Below are 24,339 nucleotides of genomic sequence, written 5' to 3'. Positions count from 1 at the left end.
TATCCATCACATTGCTACCTGGAGGGTCTCTATGCCTGGTGCAAGAGTGCTCTGCTTCTCCTTGCAGCCATGCCTGCAAAGTTGCTCTTCCCTAGCACTCCCCTGCAACCCCACCCACTTCCCTGATTGATATCAACAAAAGCTGTGAGCTCTTGGACTTGTGGCCTTTTTTTTCCACAGAGAGCACTGGGTCATCCCAGAGTACCTCAACTGCAGAATATTGTCAGAATATTTTTCATCCATGTGCCATACTGCTGAGTGGGAGACTGATACCCTACGAGGGGGTTTCGGTGTGCACCTCTACCTTCTTCCTACCCCTGGGTTCTGTTTCATTTGGCCCACTCCTGGTGACCTGACCTTCAGCTAGAATAGCCTCTGAGTTCCCAGAGCCCACTTTCTGCTCACAGCCTCTTTATCTCAGTGTCTCTTTGCCCTTCCTCCTTGTGCCTGTACTTTGGCCTCACTGAATCCTCTCTGGTTTGCACCTGTGTCCTCCATGATCTTCTGCCAGATCCTCTTCACCAGTCAGTTCCGAAACACCAATTATTTCTGCATCATTCTGGTGGTTAGATGCTTTCTGTATCAGTGCTGGCTGGGCTCTTTTATTTCTCTGGATTTTTCCTTCTTTCTGTAATATATACCCTAAAAGTCTACCATGTAATCTGCTTCCTGTACTCCCCTCAACTTCTTTGCTTCCATTTCTTCCTCCCCAAATGCTAAGTAAAATAACAAAGACTCATTTTCCATTCCCATGTTTGGTGCTGGTGACCAAAATTATCTCATATCTATTTAAGGCACCAGTAAAAGGAGGACATAAATATGAGAAAAATATTATTTTTTGGAAATAATTTGATATTCTACATAAAGTCAGCATAGAAAACCTCAGCTTTTTGTTGGACTAGAGTGCATGTCACTCATATTTTAATTGAATTTATTCTCACTGCATGAGTGGTAGTGTCCTCTAACACTGGGGAGTTTACTACAAATCAGGCATGTTGCATTCCACTCTTAACATTCGCAAAGCTGAGTATCTGTGAGTTCTCAGTGTGACTGCCACTGAGCTCTGAAAAACAATTCTATGCTTTTCTGGGTCACTTATTTCCCTTGCCCATAGCAGTTATTTCAAACCTTCACTTCCATCCTTTAAACCGCAGGCTTTCCCCTGGACTTCGATGCTCCAGATCTGGTCTTCTGTTTTTATTGTGCACCTTCCATCCTACATACCTATGTGCCTCTGGAACCATCACCTTTTCTGCTTCCCCTCAGCCTCAGCAGAAGAGCTGCTTCTAGTATGAAGCTCATCCTGTGCCTTGGAGCTCAGATTTCACTGATGGCTTGAGGACCTTTCTCATTCCCCTCAACCTTCCCCCTCTCTCTAATAGTGGTTAAATATTAACATCCATCTAGATACCTCTCTACCTATTTTACTTTGGAATATGTAAATAATGCACATAGGACCAAATCCAAAAGGGCTGAGAGATGAAGTAGCGAAACCTTCCTTCCCTAGCTACTCAGCCTCTCCTCCCAGAGGTCATCATGGTCATCAGGACACTCCCTGCTCTCATATCCAGCTGAGATCACTGTCTTAGGCTCCAGAGGTATGTCCATTACTTCAACACATACTTCCACTTGAAGGACCCCTGAACATCAGCTCCTTCACTTCCATTTCTTACCTTAAACCACCCCTTCCCATCATTTTTACAGCTTAGCACACGGAGAAAATAACATGGACCGTATAGGCAACCAGCTTGGAGACTCCAGCTACTCTCAACTCTGCACCCCCAGAGCTGAGAAGATCACAAGCTCCATACACCCAACCCTTTTATGGCCCACTGTTGCCAAAGTTCCGCCTCAGGGGATGACCCACCTTATGTTCTGATGTCACAAACACTGGGCAAATTCATGACTCCCTTGAGCTCTCTTGTTTTCTATCCCAGACTGGTCAAGTTCTCCAATGGTATCTCTTTGAAATCCAGCTCATTTACCATATTCCCAAGGGCACAGCTTGGTCAGGGTCTCATTTACTTGCAGCAGAACTGGACTTCCTGCTTCTTGTCTCTCTTCAACTCATTCTACGCATTATAAACAGAGTTCTGAGCTTCGAATTTGCTCCTATTCCTCTCCTGCCTAGAACCCCTCCTCGAAGGTTTAAGAAGGCTCTCGCTGCATCATGTCAAAGTCCTAATGAAGATGTCTCCCATTTCATCCAGCACATTTGACATTTGCTGTCCAGATCTTTTTGAGCTCCAGGAAGTATGCAGTTGGTCTGACATTTTAGATATCACTTGGGCATCCAGAATCAGAACGTAAGAACTAAACTCATTCTTCCTGTAGTCTGATACCAGCCTCCTCCTGTTCCACCCTACACACACACACACACACACACACACACACACACACTTTCTCTCTTTTTTACATAATGATAATGTCCTTTCACCATTTATCTAGCCCCTCAGTAAATGTACCCACTTACTCAGCCATAAGATGCCTCAGTCCTTGGGACTCCCTAGCACCAACTCATCATCAAATCTTGATGATTATGTCTCCTGAATAGCTCTCTGATTTTGATAGCCTCTAGTCCTGGCTGTAAGCATCCCTTGCTATATGTTTTTCAAACAAATCACACACCGATCAAATTTAGGGGCTGCTCCTACCTTTCTGACTTCCTTTTTCACACACTTCTCTATCAGCTGCTCTGGAGCGTGTCATCCCCAATCCGGAGATCTACAGTTCTCACACCTGGTCCTCGGGCCTCTACCTCAGCCCCATCTCTTTAGGCTTCAGACACACGAGGCTTTCCAAACAAGCTGATCTGCGCTTTTCTGCCTCAAGTTCTTCCTTTCTGTCCCTAGGCCTAAGGCCTCCCAACACAGCGCCCTTATTTCTCATTCCTAAGATGCACCTCGATGAGGTCCTCTTCATCATGTGTGGTTCTGTGATGAACTGCAATCTCCAAGAGAGCAAAGTGGGGTCTATCTTATTCACCCCTGCCTTTCCAGCTAATGCATTTCCACTATTAATTATTAGGGGAAAGAAGGAAAGTTGGGCTCAAAAAGATATATGATTAATGTTCTTTACATAAGTGGGTTTATTTCTCTACATCTATTTCCATATTGATACTGGGGTTTTCTTTAGGTCAAAAGAAGGAAAGAAACAAAAATGACAGCATTTCTCTCTGCATTTAAGTTAGAGAAAATGATCATGAGAAAATAAGCTTAATGAAATCTACTGGCATCTAAATAAAGTTATTGAAAAGTAAATATGATGTGGACTAAACTGTGTTCTCAAAAAGACCTAGTGCAGTCTTAAGCCCCGGCACCTGTGAACGTGGACTTCTCTGGAAACTGGCTCTCAGCAGATATTTTAAGGCTCAATTTAAGACAGGGTCATATGAGGTTGGAGAGGAGGGGCCTAAATGAACACTTGGTATCCTTCTATAGAGAGAGAGAGAGATCTGGAGACACAGATGCTGCAGGAAGGTAGATGTGAAAGAAGCAGAGATTGGAGTAACACAGTTCTAAGCCAAGAAGGTTGAAAGAGGGAATGTTGGATTCCTCTCTGGTGCCTTCAAAGGGAATGTGGTCCTGCTGACACCAAAATCTAAGTCCTTCATTCTCCTGAGTGGAAAGGAAGAAATTTTGCTGCTTTAAGTAACCCAGTTTTGTGGTAATCTGCTGCAGTAGCTGTAGAAAACTGATACATATGATAGATGCAGACTTTATCAGGCCATGGTGTTTTTATGATGTGATTTCCTTAGCATTTCTATATTTCATTTCAAAAGATACACTGAGCTTGGCAGTTTATTTTGTTAATAATTTAGTTTAAAAATGATAAAGTATGGATTAATGTTATCTACATTATTAGTGGTTAAGTTATAGCAAGTATTTAACTCTTGCTGTCCAATGAAACATCACATCTAGGAAATTGTTACCTGATTTGTATGGCTGAAAAGTCATCAGTTCTCCAAGTGCAACAAGTTTTTCCTGTCGAAAAATTTTATAATCAGTTAAATGACACAATACTAACTTAATCATTCTTTAATAGGAAAATACTTTAATTCCAGATTTTAAATACACAACAAATATTTTTAGCATACCAGAAATTATACAGCCAAATGAAAAGTGTTCTGCTGATTTCTTAAAACTTTCATTGCCTCTTTATTTTTAGGAATAAGATACAAAGAGAACCCAGAGAAGACCAATGTATGCCGTGGTCAAGGGGAATCAGTTTCTGATCATTAACAAAGTCAGTTCCCTTGTGTGTACTCTTGAGATTACCTGAATTAGATCACTCGTCATTTCTGTCATTCTTTCTTCACTTATTTCAGTATCTTCGAGATCTGTTAGAACCGCCCACGTTCCATTCTCAAATTTCACAGGCATAGAAAAGACAATCCCTTCAGGAATACCAAACTGGCCTGCAGAAAGCAAACAAAAGGCAGAGTAAAACAAAAGAACTCAGAAAATAAATACTTCCTATGAAGGGTCATAGGAAAGAATACACATGATACCCGGTTTTCAATGGTAATAATGGAACTGAATTTTTGGGAATTCTTCTCCACAAAGGATGGAGCACTCATTCTATGAGCATTGGCTGAGCACTTATCCAAGTACTGACAGTTTTCCCTTTTTTATTTCTCTCATATCTGGAAGTTCAGGCTGCCTTTCCTTGCCACATCTTGATTGCATCTCTTGTGTCTGCTTCCCACAGTTTTTCCATGGATCCCTGTGTTGTCCCTGATCCTGTCATCTGTCAGCCTGGCCTTCCATTTTTCTGAACAGTTATGGCAATCACATTGTGAGGGTTGGAAGGACTGGAAAGGGGAAGCATCAGCTTGGAGAGCTGCTTATTTCCTTACAGTTTCCAGGTCCCCATTTGTAATGTGCTCTAAATACAACAGACTGATACTATTTATTACTAACTGAAGATCATTCAGGTAAAATTACTCTCCTTTTTGATGCCTCCATCAAGTAAGAGAATTATTCTTGCTATTCTGGGCACTAAAAATGTTGGTAGGGGAAAAAAAAACCTGAGGAGGGTCAAGAAGTCTGGATCTAAGAAACTTCTCTATGGGGGCTTCTCAGGTCCTTTATTAATTCTCTTATTTGCTTTATCTGTGAAGAGCTCATGTTACAGACAGACAGTGTATAAGGGCTTACCAAAAACAGATAATGATCTTCCATTTCCCTCTCTGCATATCATATTCTTTATTTTTGAATGTAATTCCTACACAGGTTTAACTTTCTTTCTACAAGTCAAGGTAGGGTTTTGCCTATTTTCTTATAGGAAAAATGCCTATTTTCCTATAAAGGTAACACACTGATCTTAGCTCACACTGTACAAATTCTACACACCTTAACTTCAACTGAACAAGAGTCACTGAGTGTCTACTATAGGAAATGCTCCTTTTATGAAGGAGTAGAAAGAGGACACAGAGTCCTTGTCCTCAGAGTACAGACAGGAAGCAGACATGTGCAACTAAAAAGGCAGACTGTAATATGCTCTCTGCTAGAGGAACAAAACGCTGTGCAAGTAGGACAGGAGAGGCAGAGGTCAATTATTACACAAGGGATTGGCAGCATGTCCTTGAGTCGCACCAAAGACACTGTGACAAGGAAGAAGACGGTTGTTCTACTGAGTCCCAAGGAATGAAGACATGGATCCGACTGGGGAGGAAGACAGTAGGTTCAGGTTGACCTATGTCAGGGGTGAGCGACAGCATGACTTCCTGGTGGTCAAGTTTCACAGGCCAGAGCTCAGAGGAGAGGTCCAGGCCCAAAGCTCCCGCAGGAAAGAAGCTTGCTGAGGGAGACAGCAAAACACAAAGGAAAGACAAGCTTGAGATCAGATCTGCGGAGGACAGAACATCATTCTTTTTCCTGTTTTATAAAAATGGTAAAGAGTTCTGAATAGCTTTGAGCAGAAAACATGAAGACTCTAAAAGTGCCAGTGTAGCATTTGTTGGTGGAAAGCAACCTTTCCACGTCCCAGAACTCCCTGGTCCGCCCACGTTCTGGTCCTCTGTGCCCCTCCGCCTCTTGCCCTGGGTCTTCCCTCCCGGGGCTCCCTGCGCCTGCTGTTCCTCCCTGCTGTCTTCCAGGTCAGCGCTGCTCAGGTTCTATGGCTTCCTGCTGTGTCACCACCACGAAACCTGTTCTACCTCCTCTGGCCCCTGGACCTTGCTTTCCCTTTCTCAGCTGGGTACAGGAAGAAAAACTTCCTGGCACAATTTTCTTTATGTGTCTGGCTCTCCTTTACTTTGTATTTGGTTTTCTGAAGGCAGAAACTGGTTCTAATTTGTGTGTGTGTTCCTAGTGCATTCAGACAAATATTACATTTTTGAAACAATAATTGAATTCATAAATGAGTTAATACATGTATTAATAAATGAGTTAATACATGTTAATATGTATAAGTCCAGCTTACAGGCCATGTTAAGACCTAGACAGGAGGTTTTAAAATATTATAAGAAGTGACAAACCCAGATTTACCTTCGCTCGATATTCCTAGAGACACAATCTCCCCGGGCGGTGAGCCATGGTACCAGTACTTCAGCGTCGTGCTTATGCTGTGAGCAGCCAATATGCTGCCAAAGTGCTTTCCTGTGGCCGTTAAAGTTTTAAGAGTTGTCACAAATTCAGTTTTCAGCCACTCACTGCAAGGAGAGAAAGAAACAATCTCACAATAGAGAGAGAAAGGGACATTTTAGAAGCTGTTCCGCAGCTCCAATGCACTAAGCACAGGGAATCACACCCACACTCAAGACAGAAATATGACTGTGTGATGCTTCCAGTGTCTCCAGTCCCCACTACCAAGTCCATGGAAAAGTAACAAAAGGGAGCAGGAAAATAAAAAAATTTTTTAAAAAATTTTAAAAAAAGGGAGCAGGAAGGAATCTCCAAATTTCAGGCTAAAAAGAGAATAATATGAATATGGGGCACAGAAAAGTGGCCAAAGACTGCAGGAACCATCACTTTCATTCCGAAGAATTCATTTTATATAGATGCTATCTTGAAAGCAGTCAAGTGGTATCCTTTGCTTAAAAATCAAAGAATTTCACAAAGCAACTGTGTTTTCATGGTCTGGTGTCTAAACGCAGGGAACAGCTGGACCAGACCATGTTCTAAAGGGCTGCCCCACGGATGGATCAGCACAGGACACGGTTCTGTGTGACACAGGCCCTGTGCAGGCAGCAGACATGGGGAAGTGGGGCCCCAGGACGGAGCCCCGGGCACGTCACTCCTGGACACAGCTGTTTTGTGGTCTGGGGATGGAAAGTGTGAGCTATGGAGTGGAACTGCTACAACTGGGAGAGTGCTACAGATTTAGACAAGGGCTTCAGAGGCGTTCCTGCTCTCATTATAAGGCGAGTATTCACCATGCTTTGTGGATGAATCCCTTTCATCTTTGCAGTGACCCTACACAGGCCATGCTGTGCTGCCATTTCCATTGCAGATGGAGAGACTAAGGCATGAGAGGTTAAGTAACTTCTCTAGAGCTACACAGCAAATAAGTAGCACAGTGAGAATTCTGAGCCAGGTAGGTTATCTGCTCATCTCAATTCTGCCTCTCCTGGGACACAGCTCCCAGCCTAGCCTGGTCTGCTCATCATCTTACTTCCTCTTTCTCAAAATATTTTAACTTGGCTCTATTTCTCCGTCTTTACACTAGGTAAGCCTTCCTTTACACATTACACTTGTTTGAGAGCTAATGTTAATGGAACGTGCAGACTGCTTCAGCAATAATTTAAAATACAAAAACTCACAATTTCAAAATCAAATTTGGGTTGGTATTGACCTGTGTATATTTTGTGAAACTGTTTAAGTTTCTTTAACAGAAAACATGAAGAAATATGAGTAGACAAGGCAAGTTATTTTTGTACAAAGATATGTAACATGATTCCATACATAGTAACAATTACTAAACACTTATATAACATTGTAAATACACTTAAAAATACACAGTACCTATCAAAAATCAAGTCTAACAGAGGGCGGGAATACGGAGAAGGCCCCCAAATGGCACTCTCTTGGTTGTAAACTCTCGTTTTTCTCAGATCAACGTGGTGATTTCCAGTGATGTTACCCCAAATAATCACATTCTTGATGCCTAAGAACAGAAAAAAGAATGGCTATAATGAAGTACCTTAACATAAAAGTTACCTGAAGCCTATTTTTTGTTTACGTTTATTTTGGTCCATTTGCTCTAAAATGAATCAAAGTCTATGGTCCCTAAAGCTGTATAAAAGGTGTAGATCAACTCCTTAATCATCAGGGTTTGGCAGTGCCTAATAATGCCTTCTTAATGATATGGGTATACGAGTGAATCCAAGGAATACTGAAATGTTTCCTGAAAGAAACTGCTACTAAAAATTGTACTGCTGGGGTTGGTCCTAACCTCATTACAAAGGAAGAGGGAGAGGGAGAGGGAGAGGGAGAGGGAGGAGGACAGAGGAGGGGGAGAGAGACAGACAGACACACGGAGGCAAAGAGGAAGGGACGGAGACAGGCAGGAAGGGAGAGAGGGTGCACTTCCAATCTCCTTTGCTTGGGACAATGTGTCTTTGATTCTACACTGAAATCAAAATCTGGAAGGGTGACTTCACTCTTGCGTTTCATCTCCTGTGAAATGCAGGCGCTGTAATAACAGGACCCTGGGCAGCATTTTCAGCCCGTACATAGTTGTAGATAATGTTCTTGTATGAGGCCCTTCTTTCTGGGTACTAGGTTTAGAAGAAGACACACCACACCCGAACTCAGAAGACACACCATTCTGTGGGGAAAGGGGCTGGCGAGGAAACAGTCGTTCTATAGTGATGCAGTAGTTATCCACGAAGAGGAAGAGGAGGACATCTGTCAAAGGGAAAGAGGAACTGCTATTTCATAGGACTCTACAGCTGTGGGTTTTCCAGGGCTACTGTATACAACACACAATTAAGTAATTTTACTTATTTGTGTGCCTTGGTTTGCAAACTCAAATCTTTCCATGCCTCTGGTGGCAAAGAGAATCGGACAAGAACCGAATCAAATCCAATGGTTTGGTTCAATGCGGACCTTATGGGGAAATTTGATTCGGTTCTCATTCAATTTGGCTTATGACCAGAACTGTGGAAAAGATTACATTCGTGAACCAAGGACACATTGTATTTAGTTACTTGTTAACTTATTTATTTGCTTAAACATTTAGTTCTATATTACAGAGAATTTTTTCTTGTTTTCTCATAGATAGGAAGATTATTTTCAGTTTGAAGTAGCAAAGCTTGGCTACTAACTTGGCTTAAGTGGAAGTTTACTTTTTTTTTTTTTTTTTTTTTTGGTTTTTCTCCGGTACCGGGAACCGAACTCACGACCTTGCGCTTGCCAGGCAGGCGCTTTGCCGCTGAGCTAAATCCCCGGCCCCAGAAGTTTACTTTTCTTAGATAACAAGTCAGAGGAGGCAGTGACACATGATGGTTCAACAGCTTAAAGGTGTGATTCTCTTGGCCTTCCCTCATGGTCCTAAAATGGCTGCAGCAGCTCCAGGTATCACATCTCACAGTCATGAAATTACATTGTTACTTCATTCCTAGGTGCAAGAGCAGCTAGGAAAAGGTGTAGGATTGTTTGAATTTCTATAGCAAGGGCTCGGTTGGAGGAGAGGACGAAGAGAACAGATCTCGGGTAGACAACTGCTCTCTCTACCACCCAGCTCTCAGGAGAGTTAGCAATGTGCATTTGGGCCCCTCTGTTAGCTGTACATTATAGGAAGAAAAGGAAAAGCGTCATCAGGATTTGAAATTGATGGGATCCATGTGGGCAGAACAATTCTCCAGCATAGGGTAGATTTCTTTTCTACAGTCTAAAGAAGCTTCCCCTCACTGGGTCTCATTTTTCTTACTGGTTTTAAGGCCCTTAGTAGTTGTAAATACCTAAATGATGCATTATGCTTCAGAAAATTAGTTAACATCTGCTCGTGGTTTTCCTCCTGTATTCTTTCCTCCTTTTTTTCTTTAAATAACTGATCTTATTTCAAATAACTGCCCTTTCTCCCCCTTTGGTCCTTAGGGGCTCGGTGGGCTATTGTTCCCTGTTGGGTCTGGCACTAGGATAAGGGCCCGGCACACACCTCCTGACCATGGGATCCACTCAGACTCCGGCACATGGTCCAACCCCAGCCAAGGTGTCTGTGTCCTTCGGCCCAAACAAGCGGGAGACACAGTGCCCTTCCCATGGGTGTGTGAGCTCTGTGGATACTGGCAGGGATGCCAGCGGCCACTGCCATCGCTAGAGTCCAGCCAAGACTAGAACCGAGACTAAGGGAAAGGTCAAAGGAAGGAATACACAAATCTGCTATCGTCCGAGGCCCAGCATTTAGCTGTGCCTGAAATACAGACGACTTCCAGTCCTTCCTGTTACTGGAGAAAAGTTCTCTGCCTGACTCCAGTCACATGGAGTTCTCTTTCTATCACTTGTGACATATGGAGCCCCACCTGAGCCATTACATGTGGTCTGAGGAACAAGGTTCCATGTGAAGTGAACTTAGGGCATGTGCTGAAGCCTGCTTTCGTTTGTCTGTGTGACCAGGTCTCATTGCATAGCTCAGGCTGGCCTCAGACTCTCAGACATTCCCCTCCCTTAGCCTCCCCAGTGCTGGGATTACAGGTCCACACCACCAGGCCTGGCTTGAACCTTGCTTTTCTGAAAGGGTTTGCTACCCTCTTGGCATCTGGAATGATTCCTGAATAATTTCTTTGGTGGTTTTTCTCTTTTATGCCATTTTCCTAACTCTGATTTGCTGTTGATGGATTTCTTGTGCATGTTCTACTGATAAGTCTACTTTGGCTACTGTCTCTAATATCTCTTCCTTCTTTTCCAAACTTTCCTCCGGGTTTTGATTTTTCTGACTCTCACATGCCTATGTGTTTTGAGCACAGCAGAGCTTAGAATTATGGTATCAGCAGACCCACAAGGCAGCCACTTAGTGGTTAAAAGCCTTTGGTTATCACGCCCAGTACACACACACACACACACACACACACACACACACACTTTTGTTTTAAATTTGTATCAATTCTTGATACTTTTAATAATAGACGTACTATATACCTTGGTGATAAGTTAGTTTCTCCATATATAAATATAATGCTGATCACAAAGATAAAATGGTTAGAAAAGGATTCACATTCATTTAGCCAAGTATTATCCTGACCCTAAGGTTAAGACACTAAAGATATATAAACAAGAATACCGGGATTGTGCTTTGTAGCGCTGCCATATAAAGCAATGGGTAATACAGCACTGAGTTTAGTGTTAGGGGCTCACTGATGTTCTTCCTGACTTAGAGCCTTCTGGGTTTGCAGTTCATTCACGCTGATGCACCTGCTCCACCCAAGGGCACACAGAACTAACAGATGTCAAACGTGATTTCTCCTTTTAAATACAGCAACCCATTTTGTGACACAGTCCCATGGTTCATGACTTTCATGTCTACCCATTCAAATATTAGCAGGGCAGACTCTGAGCAGATAGCATAAACCAGTTGATAAAGCTGACATTCTTGCAGTTTTACCATGTGCCAGCTACTCTATGAAGCTCCTTAGAACTACATCCCGCTTAATCCTCAAATCAATTCTAGGATGAAGGAGCTGTTAACATCCTCATTTTACAGATGAGAAAACTGAGGTGCAGCAAGTTTGACTGCTCAAGATCTCACAGTGGAAAGTGGGACAAAACCACTTTCAAAGAGCCCTAGCCAAGTGTGGTGGCAATGCCTGTAATCCCAGCATTCGGGAGGCTGAAGCAGGAGGATTGCTGTGAGTTCGAGGCCAGCCTGGGCTACATAGTGAGTTCAAGCCTAGCCTGGCTTGAAACCCTGTCTCAAAAAGACAAAAAAAAAAAAAGCCCTATTTTTTTTAAACACTAAAGTACCTTCTTTAACTATTATTGTGGAAAAATGGAGTATTAAACTTCAAATAACTACTTGACTAATATGGATCTTATCATAGTAAACATTATTAATTTCTATAAGGCTAGATATGCTTTTTTTTTTTTTTGTCTTTTTGAGATAGGGTATTGCTCTGTAGCTCAGGCTGGCCTTGAGCTCACTTTGTAGCACAGGCTGGTCTCAAACTCACAATGATCCTCCTGCTTCAGCCTCCCGAGTGCTGGGATTACAGGTGTGCGCCACCACACCTAGCTCTAGACATCCTGTTTCATAAGTACGTAAAAGTCTGTGGAAAAAATCAGCAAATCCAATAGTCCCTTGTGTGCAAGCTTGCACTTTCCATGGCTTCAGTTAACCTTAGTTTGAAAATATTAGTGGGAAATTCCAGAAATAAATAATTCATAAGTTTTAGATGTTTTACTACAGTATATTGCCATAATTTTTCTAGTTTATTCTTAGTGTTGTTAATCTCTTGCTATTCCTAATTTATAAATTAGATTATGGACATACCACCCTGAACATGCTCAATCTTGTCTGACTTGGGAACCTAGTTGATAAATCCACCTTCATCCTGGTATGCACATGGAGGGAAAAAGAGTATAGGTAGGGTCTGATACGCTCTGTGGTTTCATCAGTGGGGCTTTCGGTCAGACTCCTGAACAGTGGAGGAATACTGTAGTTAAATCAAACAATAAGTTCTCTGTGTCTGCTCCCAGCGTCTGTGTGGTATCATCAAAAAATACGAAGAGTGTACAATTTTTAAAAAATGTATTGAAACACATTGTCATCAGTCCCTCTCAGAACAGCTCCCTTTACTTTGAACACATCCTGTCCTTCTGGCCACTTTCTGAAGCAGTTCTGGAAGTCTTCCTCGGGGACTCTCCTTAGTTGTGCTGTTGTGGCTGCCTGATGTCCTGAACTTATGCAAAACATTTACCTTCTGTGGTGGATTGACAACTGGTGGTCAACTTGTAACCCCCAGCTGAACTGAGTAAGCGTGGTGCTGGGTGTGGGAGCCCACCTGAGGATTGTTGCCAGCAGCATAAGAGGCAGAACTGGAGAAAAAGAAGAGAGGCTGTTGGGAGCTGAGAGAAGTTGTCAGGAGCTGTTCGTTCTCTGGGAGGAGCTTGTCATGCTGGCTTTCCTGATTAACTTGGCTGTTTTCATCCTCTGAGGAGCTTGGGATCTTGTTGCTGAGGATGGCTTCAGTTCCCCTTGGGGGAGCTCTGGTCCTCACTCTGAGCATCGCTTCCTGGCTCCAGAGGGAAGATCGTGTACTGCTCAGTCTCCTGGAGAAGCTCGTCATGTTGGCTTTCATGATGGGAACTCAGCTGTTCTGATCATCGGAGGAGCTCAGTACCTCACTGTTGCTGAGAGTGGCTTTTTTTTTGTGGTACTTTTTTTTTGTGGTACTTTTCAGAGAAGCTGTGGTTCTTATTTTGAGCATCGCTTCCTGGCTCCAGTGGAGATCCCTCAGCCTGCTAGCACAGATCCTTCATCTTGCTGGCACAGACTTTCTGGGTTCCACCACTGACCTCTGGGCCTTCCCAGCGCAGATCCATGAAACAGGCCTGCATGAGACGTTGTCATGGGCTGTAAGCCTCTAGCTGGATGCGTGGGAGGCACTGTTATGGGCTCTAGGTCTTCAGCTGGACTCATGCAGGACATTATCACAGGATCCAGGCCCTCAGCTGGATTCTTTGGTGATTAGTGTGTGGACAGGTTTCCTGCACTTTCTTGTATATGATTCTTTGGGTGACTATTGTAAAGAATCTTAAAATATATGTCTTGTATTATATTTTTCTCCTTGTAAAATATCCCCCAAACCACGACACCTTCCCCGGTCAGCTGAGTTTGGGCAACAGCCAGCAGTCACATGGCGCAGGTCCCGTGAGTAAGGCATATAAGGGTACCGCAATGTTTTTACGAGCCTGGTTGTGCATTCGATGGCATGGGCACCAGCACTCGCCATATCTATGATGATATCTGGTAAAAACACTCACGAAGGAGGACTTCTAGAAGTGCTTCAGAAAGCGGCAAGAACGATGGCACAAATGTGTTCAAAGGAGTATTCTGCTGGCAACTGGCGGCAGTATGTCTTTTACTGTGCTAGATTCTTAAAATTTAAACATTCACCCTAGTTTTCGATCACCCCTTGTCATCCAGATATCCAGAATGAGCTTAGAAGATGCAGCTTCTAGTCTCCTTTCAGAACCCAAACCCACACCCAAACCCACACCCAAACCCCGGCAGGGGTTTTTCCACTCACAGGAGGGAGCAGTTTTTAATTTTCGGGCTAAGACAGCCTTCGCTTCTCCTTCCACCCCTAGGGCCACAGCGATGATATTGTGCGCGATGCTGGGGGCGAATCTCTTCAGCAGAACTGTCCTCAGGTTCACGAAAGTCTTTCCCCCCACGATCACTCGCACCGAGTGGTCCGCGTTCTTCTCCAACAGCTGCCCATAGAGCTGGCACAGAGGCACCCTCCGCCGCAGGCAGTCTTCCAGGCTGTGCACCTCCTGCACGGTGCTGTCGTCCAGGACGATGACCACGCGCGCCTGCAGGAAGGCCCCCTCCTCGCGGGTGCAGACCGCGACGCTGCGCAGCAGAGGCGAGGCCAGGTCCTGCGTCTCCATCGCCAGGCTTCGGAGATGCTCTTCAGCCTGCTGCTGGTCGAACAGGGTCAGGCTCATCTCTGTGTGTTCTCCGAACACGTCTCCGCTTACCAAGATGGGGATCAGGTTGCAGCCCGCAGGAGTGGATGCGCTGGGAAAAAAAATGCAAAGGTGGATCTCAAAAGTTTAGATCCTTTGTCCTGGCTAAGCCTTTATTCTTAATAGATATTTCTGAAGTGCATTAATAACTAAGGCTGATAGAATATTTTAAATAGGTATTCACATAGCTGCATAGACATTTTGAAGGGTAGGGAATCAGAACTAGAACAAAAAATTTTGTCACAATTACACAGTTGTTCTGAGCATCAGAAAACAATCTAAGAAATGGATTATTTTAAAAGTTATGCTTTAGACTTTTTCAAATGAAACAGAATCCTTCCTATGCAGTAAGCAAAATGTCGAAGAACTGAGTCCTATTATTCTAATTACATGCTTATAGTTTCTCTTGAAAAGATAAAGATGTAAGTTTCAGGTGGCCATAGCTCTCTTATTTCATACACTTAACTACAAAGTAATACTTTTTTGGGAAAGGACTGACTATCTTTTCCAAAGTCTCTCAAAGAAAATTCGTTAAAGATGGCCAGAGTGAGGCTGGGGATTTCGCTCAGTGGCACAGCACCTGCCTGGCAAGCTCAAGGTCATGAGTTCGATTCCCAGTACCTGGGAAAAAAAAAACAAAAAACAAAAAAAAGATGGCCAGAGTCAGCATCGGTGTGCAAGGTGCATCGGGAATCACATTCAGCAAGCAGCAAACAGTGACTGCAGTTTCTATGACCATCCACTGAGGGAGCTGGGAAATTCATCTGAGGATTCGTCGTGGGGGTTTGGGGAGGGCTACAGTGGGGATTTCAACAGAACCTATACTACAGTAATCCTTCCATGATGTGCTGTTTGTTCAATATAGGTGATAGGGTCATAGATATTTATTGTAGAAGTCTCAGTTCTTTTCTAGATCTATAATTTTTAATAGTAAAAATTCTTTTATAAATAAGTCTATTACGTTACACATATGTAGTTGGAAAGGACAGTGTGAGAGACAGACTGAGCGTGGGGAAAGTGAAGCAGGTGAGAGTGAGAAGAAGAAACACAAGAGAGAGGTTGAGAGCGGAGACAGGGAAGAGACGGAAAAACACGCACGTGTGTGCCCCAGACTGAGGAGAACCCGGAGGACAGAAGGAGGGAGGGGAGGGAGGGGAGGAAGAAGGGGGCAAGTGCATAAGCCCCAGGAAGAAACAAGTGAGAAAAAGGAAGGAGCCATAGTCGGGAGGGCTAGGGCCAGAGACAGAGTCTGGCAAAGCAGCCACACTCTAAAGTTACTTTCTGATTAAGAGCACATGCGCTCATGCGCGTGTGGAAAACTTAGAACTCATGCATGGGGTTATACGGAGGACATATATATGACCACATATCTGTACATGTACGTACACACACACACATACTCACACTCAAATGTCAAATTCGACATTTAGGTATTCTTTCACCATGGAATAAATCCCATCACGTTGTCCTTTCTAAAATAAAAACACAATCTCATAAGTCCTGGGGTCTCACTGTCCTACCTGGTGATCCAGACTTGTAAGGGGCTGACAAGATCTTTTACGGATTCTTTCCTCAGCTGTTTTTCTCTGTGTGCCTCCAGGTTCTCTTGAGCAATGATCATCATCATCTCGGTAGTCATGCTGGAGGTGACACCATAGTAAAGCTAAGGAGTAGGGAATAAAAAGTCACCTCAGAGGACTTGATTGTTATGGAAAGATTTTAAGTCAAAATAAAGATGAGAGAGAGGTGAGAGGATGCCTCAGAAAGCAAGCCATTTGAAGTATGAAATAATGTAAGAGAAGAATTTCTGAGCAGATAAATCAACTTAATCCAGGTACCTGGGCATGCTCCAGGAACTCATTATATCCTCCCAAGAGGAAGCCCTTTCCTCCACGGTCCAGCAGCTCTCTCCAGATGATGGGGGATTTTTTGTGACTCCACTTATTCTTTTCACACACATCTTTCAGCCACTCCTATTGAATGATACTCCAAGAAAAATCAGACATTTAATCTGCTTGAGAATTCAGTTTAATATCTTAGAACTCAAACTCCAAATACCAGCTCACTTTTAATGTCACTATGTATACAAAATACCATCTAGATATTGTTAAGCAAGAAAATGTAAATGTAGAAAATAGTGATGATTGAGCTAGTGACTTAAAAGTATGAAAGAATATTCTTCAAATTCACTGGCAACAAAGGTACTAAAAGTTGTTTTTTTCTTTTTAGGACATCTGGAGTGCACCTGTCCAACTTAAAGAAAGGCCAGGTGTTGTTCCAATTTGACTAATTAAAAAAGTGACTGACTTTTCCCCCTTATTTTTCTTGTATGTGAGATATTTCTAGATTTATGGCCACATAAATTTTGGTATTGCTTTTCAAACAGGTATTCTGTGTTCTCTGAAAGGGTTGGTATTGCTTTTCAAACAGGATTTATGCAGGTCAGACTGAAATAATGAGCTAAAAGTTATCTGGAGATTTCTGATAATCTTTATGAGAAAGGTTTAAATGATTATGATATGGTTTGCATAGAGTAAGTACAGCGGACAGTCTTAAAACCATGAGGCTACCTTACAAATAAAATCTTGGCAGCTAATTCTTCTTGCTGCTCTCAAAGATCTCCCTTCCTTTTTCACATCTGAAAATAAACAGTCTGACTGTGAGGATTCCGTCATGGTCCTTCCACTCCCAGCATAGCTTGCCCACTGGGTGCTGGGCCTAAGGAGGAAAAGGACGCTACTGGGAAGGACTTTGGCACGGAGCAGCACAGGTGGATGTCCCTGCAGGAGCTGGCACAGTGTACACTGGACTCACCCCTCAGAGTGCCAAATCCAAAGTGGAATGTAAAGCTGGATCAGAGAGACTTTGCTAACAGAAAGCACTCTAGTGCAACTCAGGAGAGAGACCCCGGCAGGGACTCGAAAGACAGTGATAAAATTTTGCTAGGCTGGCTCTCAGAAGCCTGGGGAACACCATGGCCCAAGTCAAACAGAAATGTCAAAATTGCCATGCAGGACAGTGGGAGATGGGATGGAAAGCTAGTGAATCCAGTACTATAGAGGCCAGAAAACCCACCAGTCAGCCATGTTCTCCGAAAGGGTTGGGTGACAATACATTCACCAAAGGCATATGGAATGCATGGGGCAAGACGGGTCCCAGTGTCACTGAGAACCCCAGAGTGATCTTCTAGAGGAGGCCAGGGCTATTATAGGATGTAGTGTTATGGAGCTGTGCTCCCTGGAAATTGGGATGGTGAATTTTTGAAATAACAGAGCCCAGGGGCAGTCCCCACCACAGAACATCTGCGGTGAAAGAAGTACTAAACAGCCAGGGCTGAGATGACTTACACAGCTGCAGCCACAGAGGGCTCACCACCAGACTGAGCCATGCAGCAGCTCCAGGGAATGGACTACTACTCACCAAAGCCTACCTAGTGATTGCTACTGCTTAACAGTTATTGTACCTGCACCAGTGCTGCCCCAGTAACGGCAGTACTCTTTGAAAGCACTGGCCGGCCTCTTCCAGGCAGGTTGGCCACACTGGATTCCTACCACTCTATAAAGGTCAATGATTTACTTGGATTTGAATCAATATATATTCTGGGTAAAGAGTTGTCTTTCATGCTTGTAGAACTTTGATCAGCACCCCTGTAAGAGCTTACAAAATGCCTAATCTACCAACGTTAGATCACATCACTCACACATCCTGATAGAAATTCAGGGCAAGCCACCAAAGGTGCTTGCACTGGCTTGAAGATTGGTACCATGTAAGGATGGGGCATCGCTTTCGGGATGCAGTACATACTGTCAACCCATATAAGGTTTTGCTGTAATAGGTAAAAATACCTAAATCTAGGAACTAAGAGTAGAATGAAGAGTGATCCTGTTTGCCATTACTTCCAAAAACTCCATCGTTCTTGACTGTGGGTCTGGTGGTTCTAAACCCTCAAGGGGGAGTGCTTCCACCGGGGGCCACAGGAAGAGTCCTGTTCACCTTTAAGCTATGGCTTAATCACACTGAGCTCTTGTTCCAAGAGACTAGCAGGCAAGCAAAGCAGGTACCATGCTGGCAGGCCTTGCTGATCAGGAGCAGCTACTTCCCAGCACGGACACGCTAGATGCTAATGCTTAGCATCTAGGTCAGTGACGGCGAACCTTTTAGAGACGAGTACCCAAACTGCAACCTCAAACCCGCTGATTTGTCACAAAGTGCCAACAATACAATTAAACCTGAATATTGAGGTTTTAGTTTAGAAAAAAAAAATCTGTTATTCAGTGGCTGGCTGCTGGGTGACTTGGCTTGTGGGCTGACAAAGAGGGCTCTGCGTGCCTGCTGCGCCATGCGTGCCATCGTTCACCACGACCAACCTAGGTTATTCACCGGGGCATCTTTGGTACTGTCTGCCTAATTTTGACAGTAACTGGACACATGCGGCAATTACATCCTGAAAAGAGATGAGAACTCAGAGCTCTTAAGGACACAGATCTAGGTCACCACACCTAGGAAGTCACCTAGACCAACAGGTGAGGGGAATCTGTGGAGAACAAAAGAGAGGTGATGAGTGTCAATTTGGTTCTGAAACTAGGTACAGCGGAGAATAGAGTTCACTTGATTAACATTCCTCCTGTAAGGGAAAGATACCATCAGAAATCCCGGAGATGGTATGAACTTAGCATACGGGGCATGTGGACCCAAAGGCACAACAGGTGGACCATAGCAGATGCCGTCATGTATGGTCCAGATTCCCCTTTTAGAGCCAAGACACTCGTGGCCTCAGTCACCAGGCATCCTGGAGGGGATGGCTTATGCCGAGTCTCTCTCCAAGATTGACCTCAGCCAAAGGGAGCTCCCTGACTTCCTAAGGAAAGTCTCCTCTCCAGGGCAGTGCACACTGGGTTACTGGTTGACACATAAGTACAAAAGCTCAGCTCCCTTACATCTGTCTGGGGTATCTCTGAAAGGCCGTCGCAGCACAAGCTCCCTGAAAAATAGGCTGGACCCTCTGAAGCTGCTGCACCTTCTCCCTTTGCACAGTCTTGCTGCCCTCACTCCCTCTCAGGATGTTGTTCCCAAGAGAACATCCCTATAGAATCCCTTCACCAAAATTTCCATCTCTAAGTTCTGTCTCTGGGCCAACACAGTCACAAAGACGGAAATTTCAAATCAGTAAGTCTCAGTATGGAAGAGAATGGAAGTTACTAAGTGCAGCATAAGATGCTTGTATTCTCCGTGGAGGTGGTGCTCGAACAGCCAAACTTAGTCTGCTTATTGATTAGGGTTTCATCTGCTCTAATAGGTCCTGGGAAGAAATATAAATAGTGTTTTGAAACTGTAAGTATGAAATAATTTTTACTGGTATTAAAACATCATTAGCGTTTGAACATTCACTGCTGAAAGCAGTGCTAGCCAATGTTTCATTAAACAAGAGCACATTTTTGCACCTGTGTGAGTTTAACAAAATGTAAACAAACAGCCTTCTTACCTCCCAAACATCAGGGTGTTGTGTAATTTTAAATATCTGAAAATCAGGTAGGCTCTTTTGTAAGTAGTCTGCCAGAAGTTCTGCTTTAGCATAATATGGACAATCTGCTTTACCTAAGAGAATTCACATTAGCCATGTTTGCTTTCATCACACAGCAATTATTATGTAGTTACAATTATGCACCACAAAATTATGGAATTAATCACAGTTATGATATAATTTTATATATAACTTAAAATTATAGTACAAACTGCCATGACATAATCTTCTGATTGTTATTATGCTAATAAAAGTAAAATAAATTTCACAGGAGGTCAGAATCTTCAGTAGTGAAGTGTGGAAAGGAAAACAGTCCATTGAATATTTACTTTCTTCCAGGTCTGTGCCACGTCTCCCTTCTTTAAGAGGCTGCCAAATACTACTAAATAAGCTTGAAGTGCTCACAATGAAAGCTACTCACTAGAAGCCGCTCAAAGGTGAGGTGTGAAATGAGGTACACTGGGAGTCACTTTGAATTTGCTATGTAACCCAGAGTTGTGGCAGAGGGAGAAAAGCTGAGGGAGAGAGAAGAGTCCAGGATAATTTCTGTTTTCTAGATTGGGTAGATAATCCTGACCTCGTAAGGGAGAAATGCATTTCAGACAAGTGTAATGGGGGTGTCTGCAGTGTACATAAGTGGATAGGACCAGTGTGCAATCAGGATGTAAGTCGGAAGTGGAGATGCCATGAGACGGGCCACACATTTTTGAAGCCTGAACACACAGGAAGCTGAATCTGCCACTGGGAATGGGACTGAGTATCAGATAAGGGAGGGTGGACAGGGGCCTCACTGTAACATTTTTCCTCAGTTGCTCCCAATCACTAGTTCCTCAACCCTCATGAGAACCCCTAAGTCATCAACCCTTCTCACAGTCGCACTATTAGCCTCTCTGTTTAGTTCAAATCCATTGTCCATCACTTCAAATCACTCTATGGCTCATGTCAAAAATGATTCTTCCCAACTGTCCTTCTGGAAAATAAGTCTGGTAGAAGTCCTTCACCCTGGATGGACTCAATCACATCCCTTCTTGTGCGTGGGTCCTTTCTGCTTAGTACCACTGGAAAAACATCATAGGACCAAGCACAGGAGGACGTTATAAATCACAGTCTCCAGAATCAGCTGTTCCTTAGGCAGGGTGCGGTGGCACATGCCTGTAATCCCAGCACTCAGAAGGCTGAAACAGGAGGACTGCTGGAAGTTCAAGGCCAGCCTGAGCTACAAAGTGAGTTCAAGGTCAAAAGCCAGAATCAGTTGTCCTCAGTTCTGGAAAGCCCTCTGTTTCCTGTACTAGAACTCTCTACTGTTCTCCACAATGACTATTCCACATTTTGTCGGCGTCCTCCAAATCTCCTCTCTTTTAACATTTCTCTGCACTACCAAGAAAACCCACCACCTTGTTTTCTACTTTACAAAAATTAAAACAAACCAAACAACAGACATCGGTGGGGAAATCCCTGAACCTGCCATCACACTATAAGTCTGTCTGCACTGGGACTCATGCTTTTCTTTCTTCTTTTATTGCTGTCTTGGTCTAACCCTACCACTTGATTTCAGAACCCCACCCTCTTCGCCTTCTCAAGAACCTTGTTCAACTTGTCACCCTCTCTTTCTAGAATCTTACCTCTGTTTCTAATGCCCCCTTCCCACCCTATTTAAATATATTCAAGTTACATATAAGTTTCTCATGTCTAAAACACCCATTTCCCATGTTTTCTTTTGTATTTAAACTTCTTTTACAAATCCTTTTACACTTACCTTCTGCAGTTCTCCACTTCCATTTATTTCTCATCCCATACTTATCCCACAATCTAGGAGGTTATAAAATCCATCTTATCCCACACTTTCTAGGAGGTTATAAAAAACTTCCATGCCACTAAACTCAGTGGACATATTTTGATCCCTTTCTTTTTGACCCATGGCATCATTTGTTACTGCTCTGTTCTTCTGCCCTTATTAACCACCCGCTACAGGGAGGCATTCTGTAGGTCTTCCTTCTACTTCTCCGGCTACTCCTTTATATGCTCTGTGGATACCTATTACCTTTTCAACCCATTAAAAGGTATCATTCTGCCTGCCATCTTCTCTGCATACCCTTTGTATTCTTACTGGCCAATCGCCACTCCCTTGGTTTCACACAGCAGTCTATATTCCATCGGAGACCCATCTCTATGACTGGGTGCCTACACTGTCTTGTATTCTTCCATCTCCTTCTCAGTGTCATAGGCACTCAGGATGTCTATGATGGATGTTTCTGCCATTAGTTCCCAGCCAAATATGCTCCTTCAGCTATGTTCTTCATATACATCTCCTCTGTCACTTACAAATATTAAGGGTAACCACAGTATTAAGCTTAATCTTCTGCTTAAGTTTGTTCAATGACTCCTAATCTACCCAGTTATCCAAACCACTGTCTGGAAGTCATTTTTGGCATTTTCTCTCTTACTTGCCCTCCTCCATCCAATTAGATAACCAGTTCTATAGATTCTACCTCCTGAATTGCTCTCTAATCTATGAATTTTTCTCCACTGCCATTGTTCATTGTGGTTTTATTTTATTATGCTCACCTCTTCCAAACACCTTCTAGGTACTTTGGATAAAGTCTAAACAACCTAACATAACTCAAAAACTACATTATTTTAGTATAGCATCACCCTATAACATTCTTCCTTGTATTCTTTGCTCCAGTCCTACTAAATTATTTACATTTTATACTTATTACTTTCAATTATTACCCATTAGCTATTTTCATGGGAATCCCATCCTTACACAAATGCTTAATTTCTCTGCTCCATACCTCTTCTCAGCTAGGTAACTCTCATCTTTCAGGTCTCTCCTTAACAATTTCTCCCTCTGTGGAAGCCCTTAACAGGTTAAGGAAGGTTCCTTGCCACTAGAACACTGCTCTGCTACCGCCGTACACAACATTTCCTGCAAATTTCCCACTTTCTTCCTAGCATACAGTTAGTCAGTGCTCAAAAATATTCCTTGGAATGGATAAAGAAGCAAAAGTAGGCAAATAGTAAACGCAAACTGTACTCAATAAATCAAAGAGGTCAAGTAAGGTAAGGACTGCACAGCTTTTGTTAATCTCCTTGGTGACTTTTGAAGGCAGTTACCACGAGGAAGAAGATGTACAAACCAGATCGAGTGGAATAGAGGGGAGATGGAAGAGCAGTGGTTTCCTTCTTGCGAGGTCCTTCCCCTTTCATTTGCTGCCAAGATAGGCGTCCCAAAATGTAAAACTCTTAAGGACACTCTCTTCTCTGAGTTTTTCAGTCACTCTTCATTGCTTTTACAGCGCAAACACCTCTGATAGGTGCATGTGAGGTGGAAGGATCTGGCTCCTGATTGTATAAATTTAGTCCCAGGTCTTGTTATTCTCCCCATATCCAGATTCTCCGTTAGACTACGAGGCTCTAACCTTTGCTTTCGTCTGGAATGGTCTTCCAAACCCAAACCTTCACCACTCAGCACCTGTAACAGTTCCCCTAGTGAACCTCTTTGCTCGCCTTCCCCCACTTCCACTTCCAGAGTAAGGATATATGTACTGTGTTCTCCTAGAGACCTGAGCACCTTTCCCTCATCGGGTTAATCGGGGTTAATCGCACCGTATCAAAGCACTTATTTTTACATTTTGCCCTACGAGAAAGGAAACTTTCCTTCGAGGGCAGGGATACATTTTCCCCTCACTGTATCCGCACTATTCAGCAGTGCTTGGCACACTGTGACCTCCCAGTAAATACACTGAACTACATAAGAAAGCTCCCTTGGCCCGTTTATGGGCTGGAATTGCACTTTGAGCGATCTGCGGGAGCATGCGGGCAACACTTACCCGCAATCACGAATTTAGCCATGATCAAGCGAGACTCAGAGGCAGGGACCACAGCGTCGCGGTGTCCCAGCAACCACACAGCGGGAGCGGCGCAGGCGCATTATGGAACTGGAACCGTGAATTCTGACCCTGAGCCAGAAAGGTTAGGACTTCAGAGATATGATTTGAGTAGATTGCATTGTGGTACACAAAAACACATCGCTTTGATAAGCTCTGCTGTTTCCCTCGACCCTAGTTTGTATTTCGGTATTCAGGAAAATTAGCCAATCTTTTAGACTATTTTTTTTTTCTCTCTAAACTTCTTTCTACAACCATCGCGAATGTACAGTTTTTGGCCTTTAAAGGTATC

General features: G+C 43.5%; 1 protein-coding gene across 8 annotated transcripts in view; it reads right to left on the bottom strand.

Annotated features, from left to right (window-relative positions):
* Positions 1-24,080, bottom strand: part of Mdh1b (malate dehydrogenase 1B, NAD (soluble)) — a 55,080-nt gene extending 31,000 nt beyond the window's left edge. For 5 of the 8 annotated variants that reach the window (XM_013520751.1, XM_005396990.1, XM_005396991.2 and 2 more), the window contains exons 1-9: positions 23,991-24,076; positions 20,119-20,231; positions 16,475-16,609; positions 16,157-16,299; positions 14,192-14,688; positions 7,968-8,109; positions 6,492-6,655; positions 4,278-4,417; positions 3,932-3,983 (exon numbers count right to left, since the gene is read on the bottom strand). In XM_013520751.1, the coding sequence (XP_013376205.1) occupies positions 3,932-3,983; positions 4,278-4,417; positions 6,492-6,655; positions 7,968-8,109; positions 14,192-14,688; positions 16,157-16,299; positions 16,475-16,609; positions 20,119-20,231; positions 23,991-24,012 (1,408 nt within the window). In that variant the 5' untranslated portion in view covers positions 24,013-24,076. Of the gene's footprint in view, positions 1-3,931; positions 3,984-4,277; positions 4,418-6,491; positions 6,656-7,967; positions 8,110-14,191; positions 14,689-16,156; positions 16,300-16,474; positions 16,623-20,118; positions 20,232-23,990 lie in introns of those variants that run through there. The other 3 variants (XM_005396994.2, XM_005396995.1, XM_005396996.2) reach the window with 3 other exon arrangements.
* Between the last annotated feature and the right edge of the window lie 259 nt (positions 24,081-24,339).

Source organism: Chinchilla lanigera, unplaced genomic scaffold (genome assembly GCF_000276665.1).
Source record: "Chinchilla lanigera isolate Chin_1 unplaced genomic scaffold, ChiLan1.0 scaffold00056, whole genome shotgun sequence".
Taxonomy (NCBI): domain Eukaryota; kingdom Metazoa; phylum Chordata; class Mammalia; order Rodentia; family Chinchillidae; genus Chinchilla; species Chinchilla lanigera.
Note: the sequence above shows the minus strand (reverse complement) of the source record. Positions and strands in the feature narration are given on the sequence as shown.